Consider the following 5,835-nt stretch of genomic DNA (forward strand, 5'->3'; position numbering starts at 1 on the left):
ATTCCTGTAGAGAAAGGAGGAAAACTTCTTCAAGGCAGGCATCCTTGCAAGGATTCTCCCCACCCCCACCCTCCTCTAGCTTATCTCTCCACACTTCAGGCTCTCTGCCTTTATTCCTGATGAAGGGCTTTTGCCCGAAACGTCGATTTTACTGCTCCTCGGATGCCGCCTGAACTGCTGTGCTCTTCCAGCATCACTGATCCAGAACCTCACAAAGCCATGCTGACTGCCTTTTATCACACTATTTGGATAAGAACATGAATGGGAAAGATTTTGAGGGGTATGGGCCAAACATAGGTAAGTGTGACTAGTTTGGTTTGGGAACATGGTCGATGCAGCCTAGTTGGACCGAAGTATCTCTTTCCATGCTGTATGACTTATACCTCCTTCTTTAAAACACTCATTGCTTTGGTCTCAACCACTTTCTGTGAGGTGAGAACTGCACAGGCTCAGCTCTCTCTGCATGAATAAATTTCTCTTCATCTCCGTCCTCAATGGCCTACCCTGCATCCTTAGACTATGACCACAGATCATAGATTTGTCAAATCAGACAGTATGGAAGAGACGTTTAGCACATGATGTCTGTATCAGATATATTAAATCTACGCCAGTCCCATTCTAAGCCCATTGTCTTGAATGTTATGATTTTCCAAACTCTCATCCAAGTATTTTTCAAAGGTTGTGTGAGGTTTCCTCCCAGACAGTGTATTCCAGACCTCCACCACCCGCGAGGTGCATTTTGTTTTTCTCAAATCCATTTCTGCCTTTCAGCTTACAGTTTTACCCCACTGTAACCAACCCCTTAACTGAGGGGAACAGCTGTTTGCTCTCTGCCCTGTCCATGCCCCTCATAATCTTATGGCACACCCCCTCAACTTTCTCTGCTCCGAAGAAAGTAACTCGAGCTTATCCAGCCCCTGCTCCATCCCAGGCAATATGCTGGTGAATCACCCCTTCCAGTATAATCACATCCATCTTATAGGCCCGGGAGGCACGGTGGCTCAGTGGTTAGCACTGCTGCCTCAGAGTGCCATGGCCCCGGGTTCGATCCCTGCTTTGGGTGGCTGTCTGTGTGGAGTTTGCACGTTCTCCCCTGTGGGAGGGTGCTCCGGTTTCCTCCCACAGTCCAAAGATCGAGTGGATTGGTCATGCTAAATTGCCCCATAATGTGCAGGTTAGGTGGATTAGCCATGGGAAATACAGGATCTGGGTAGAATGCTCTTGGGAGGGTTGGTTGGCCTGCATTCATCCTGCAGGGATTCTGTACTACGATGACCAGAATTGCACACATCACTGTGGCCTAACCAAGGTCCTGCCAAGCTCTAACATCACCTCCCTGCTCTTGCAATCTGTACCTTGACTGATAAAGGCAAATGTCCCATATGCCTTCTTAACTACCCGATTGACCTGTTTCCCGATCATTGGCCATCAGGAACATGTTTGTTGCATTTCCCCTGTGTAGTCCAGTTAGAATGTTATACAAGATTTGCCCTCACTCTTCTCAACACAATCCTGAATGATACAGTCTGTCTCCATACATCAATCCTGCCATCTGAGGACTCATGTGCATCACTCTCTGTAGTGAACAGTAGACTGAAGGTGCTTGATTACTGAGCTATGTGTGATGATGTGGAAGTATTTATGAGACAAACCAAACACTCACAGTGAGGGCGGGAGTTGCACTTCTCCCCTGCAGACTGCCGTCGAGCCATGCTTACGACTCCTGACCTTTGCAACAATGGTGGTGGATTGCTAGAATTCAACAGGACAAATTCTTCATCAGTTATTGTCAGGAACTTCATGTTGGTAACAAACATCCATCAGTATCAAAGGAACCATCTCAATGTGTATTGCCCAGGAGGCAAAAGGGAGCAAACAATACCCGAAAGATGTACATTTATATCGCATGCCTCATGATCCCAAAGAGCTTCACAGTCAATGAAGTCCTTGTCGAAGTGCAGTCCCTGTCGTAATGTAAAATTCTTGCACAGCAAACAGACGCTGAAAGCAATGCAAAAACAGCCAAACCCCCCTGGTCAGCCATGATGCGTGGTGTATTCCTACAGCCAGGAAAGGCTTTCTTGTGACTGAGCACACCTATTCGTTTTCAGCCAGGATCCTGGGTAAAGCACAAACCATCCATTGAGTGGTCCCATTTATAGCACTAGCTACTGAGTCCACTTGAGCCCACAATGCGTGTGGGTGAATGGATGAATGAGGAAGTGAGTCAGTGGAAGAATGGACTAATGAGTGATTAAATGGGTGAGTCAGTGGGTTAGTGAGACAATGGAGGGTGTAGTGCAACAGTAAGTAGGGCACTGGATTAGTGAGTTAATGAGTAGTTGACTGGATAAGTAATGGGTAAGTGTGGGGGGGTCATGAGTCAGTGACAGGGTGAGTGACTCAGTGAGTGAGGGAGTGGGTTAATTGTGGGGTGAGTGATCAAGTGAATGGGAGGGTAAGTGACACAGTCAGTTAGGGGTGGAGTGGGTTAGTGAGTGAATGAGGGAATGATTGAATCAGTGGGTGATCGGGACAGGGGGCAATCAGGTGGGGAAGCTGCATTGCAATGAGGGCTAGTAGGAGGGTTTTTAGATTGTAGGATGGTCATGAATTGGATTGGGTGTAGGCTGGTTGGTTCAGGGGGCAGGTAGGCAGTTCAAGGGGTAATTGGGTAGTCAGGAATTGGTTAGGCAAGTAGTTGGGTGGTCAGGTGATCTTTCCTGTGTGGTAGTCAGGTGATCATGCATATGTGTGTGAATGTGTATGTTTGAGTGTGTGTGTGTGTTTGTGTGTAAGTGTATATGGGTATGCATGTGCATATGTGTATATGTGTGTGTGTTTGTATGTGTATGTTAAAAATCTGGAATTAAGAGTCTAATAATGACCCTGAATCCATTGTTGACCGTCAGGGAAAAACCCACCTGGTTCACTAATGTCCTTTAGGGAAGGAAACTGCCTTCCTTATCTGGTCTCGGCTACATGTGACTCCAGACCCCCAGCAACGTGGTTGACTCTTAACTGCGCTCTGGGCAATTAGGGATGGGCAATAAATGCTGCCAAGTCAGAGACATCCTCAACCCATGAATGAATTTTAAAATGTGTACGTGTGTGAATGTGTCTGCGTGTGCATGTGTGTGCGCGTATTTGTCCAGGTGTGTGTTCTTGTGTTTGTGTCTGCATGTTTATATGTGTGTTGCATGTGCATTTGTGTGTGTGTATTTTTGCGTGTGAGCGTGTGTGTGTTTTCGTATGGGCGAGCGTGTGAGTTCATATCTGTGTATGTGACAAGTGGAGAGTAGTGAATAAATCATATAGAATCCCCGGCTTTATTAGAAAAAACATAGAGGAGACGATGTTGAACTTGTCCAAGACTAGTTAGGCACAACTGGAGTATTGTGTATGTTTCTCGGTGCCCCGTTATAGGAAAGTTGCGAATATATTGGAGAGAGAGTGCAGAAGTGATTTACACGAATTATTCCAGGGATGAAAAGCTTCTGTGATGAGGATATTTTGGGACTGTTCTCCTTGGAGAGAAGAAGGCCTAGAGGAAGATGTGAACATCGTAAGTGGGCTGAATAGAGTAGATGGGGGAAACTGTTTCCATTTGTTAAAGGAGCGAGAAGCAGAGGACACAAAGTCATTTACAGAAGGAGTTAACGTGTTGTGAAGTTTCACACATTGAGCCGTTGGTGGAGGTACGTTCAACTGAGGCATTCGCAAGGCCATTTGAAAATTGCTTCGATTTAAAGAATGGTCAGCATTTAATGGAGAAAAGACAGGAGAATGGTACAAAGTCAAAATGTGTGCAGAACCAGGACAATATGTTGGGTCAAATAGCTTCCTCCCGTGATTCTGTGAAAATCATCCAGGTATGCACTGCTAATGGAAGTGAGGACATGAAACCTGACAGTAAGCTGTGATGTAGCTCTCACCTTGGTAGACTATACCAGGAGGTTGGATCAAGAACAGCTCAGAGCAGGGTGTCTGTCATCACCATTGTTATAAAAACAAACATTGCTTAAAAGAAACCTCAAGGCCTGGCCTCAGCTTAGCTGAAGGACAGAGAAACCCCGCACCAAAACACAAAAGCCAAAGGGAGTGCTAAAAGAACACAGTAATCAAATAAAATGGCTTCCTAGATGAGGTGTGAATAGCAGCTATCCAAATGGGAGGAAGTGAGGTCTGCAGATGCTGGAGATCAGAGTCAAAAAGTGTGCTGCTGGAAAAGCGCAGCTGGTCAGGCAGCATCCGAGGTGCAGGAGAATCGACGTTTCAGGCGTAAGCCCTTCATCAGGAATGAGCTCTTCAAACATTCCTGATGAAGAGCTTATGCTTGAAACGTTGACTCTCCTGCTCCTCGGATGCTGCCTGACAAGCTGTGCTTTTCCAGCAGCACACAACCATCCAAATATAACATTAAAGGATGAAGAAAGAAATGAAACCAGATCAGTGTAAATAAAAGAAATGTGCTGGAGACAGAGGTCATGTTGAGCTCAGTGTTGAGTCCAGTAGATTGAAACGAGTCGGAAGATGAGGTGCTGCTCCTGGAGCTCACCAAGCTTCGCCAGCAGAGAAGGGGACACCGAGGACAGTGAGGGCAGAGTGAGAATAGGGTGGGGAATTCAAGTGGCAAGTGACAGGATGCTCAGGGTCATGTCCTCCAAAGTGGCCAGCCCATTTGGGGAGCACGGTGGTTAGCACTGCTGCCTCACAGAGCCATGGACCGGGCTTTGATTCCACCCTCGGGTGACTGTCTCTGTGGGATTTGCATGTACTCCACGTTCACCCATGTGCTCCAATTTCCTCCCACAGTCCAGAGATGTTCAGGCTATGTTGATTGGCCAGGTTCAATTGCCCATAGCATCCAAGGATGTATAGGTTGGGTGGGTTGGTCATGGGAAATGCTGGGTTGCAGGGATGGGGTGGATCTGGGTGGGATGGTCTTCAGAGGGTCAGTATGGAATCGATGGGCCGAATGGCCTGTTTCCAGACTAGGGATGCTATGATCTGCGCTTGGTCACCTCGATGTAGAGGAGACCACTTTGAGTGTAACAAACGCCGTGTACGAAACCAAAAAGAATTCAAAAATATCCCTGCATCACTTCAAAGGAATCTTTCTCTGAATGGAATTGCTACCTGAATCTTTCAAGTGACCAACACACAACAGGCCACACAGTGCACCCTGAAACAAGTGACAGGCTGTCAATGAGTGACCTGTGCTGAAACAAGACAATCACTTACCCAGACTTCCATGTCAACATCGCAATTTGAGAGCTTCATCTCGTGATCAAGGGAAAAGGTTTGAAATCGTACTGAAAGCAGATTTAGCAAGAAAATGCATCAAACATCTTTCAACTAACAAATCCCAACATTTCATTCAATATGTTCTGTGGAATGGGCATATTGTAATTCAGTAAAATCACCCGCAAATCCACCGGTGTCATTTATTGTATCCGTTGCTCCCGATGTGGTCTCCTCTACATTGGAGAGACTGGGTGCCTCCTAGCAGAGCGGTTAGGGAACATCTCCGGGACACCTGCACCAATCAACCCCACCGCCCTGTGGCCCAACATTTCAACTCCCCCTCCCACTCTCCTGAGGACATGGAGGTCCTAGGCCTCCTCCACCGCCGCTCCCTCACCATCCGACGCCTGGAGGAAGAACGCCTCAGGCGACTGACTGTGTGGAGTTTGCACGTTCTCCCCGTGTCTGCGTGGGTTTCCTCCGGGTGCTCCGGTTTCCTCCCACAGTCCAAAGATGTGCAGGTCAGGTGAATTGGCCATGCTAAATTGCCCGTAGTGTTGGGTAGGGGGTAAATGTGGGGGTATGGGT

The 5,835-nt window shown here is 47.2% G+C and overlaps 1 protein-coding gene across 1 annotated transcript in view; it reads right to left on the minus strand.

Annotated features, from left to right (window-relative positions):
• LOC122555475 (complement C4-like) overlaps positions 1 to 5,835 on the minus strand; it is a 52,086-nt gene that overhangs the window by 34,083 nt on the left and 12,168 nt on the right. The window contains exons 4-5 of the mRNA XM_043701502.1: positions 5,245 to 5,315; positions 1,664 to 1,752 (exon numbers count right to left, since the gene is read on the minus strand). Coding sequence (XP_043557437.1) covers positions 1,664 to 1,752; positions 5,245 to 5,315 — 160 coding nt within the window. The remainder of the gene's footprint in view (positions 1 to 1,663; positions 1,753 to 5,244; positions 5,316 to 5,835) is intronic.

Source organism: Chiloscyllium plagiosum, chromosome 12 (genome assembly GCF_004010195.1).
Source record: "Chiloscyllium plagiosum isolate BGI_BamShark_2017 chromosome 12, ASM401019v2, whole genome shotgun sequence".
Lineage (NCBI taxonomy): Eukaryota > Metazoa > Chordata > Chondrichthyes > Orectolobiformes > Hemiscylliidae > Chiloscyllium > Chiloscyllium plagiosum.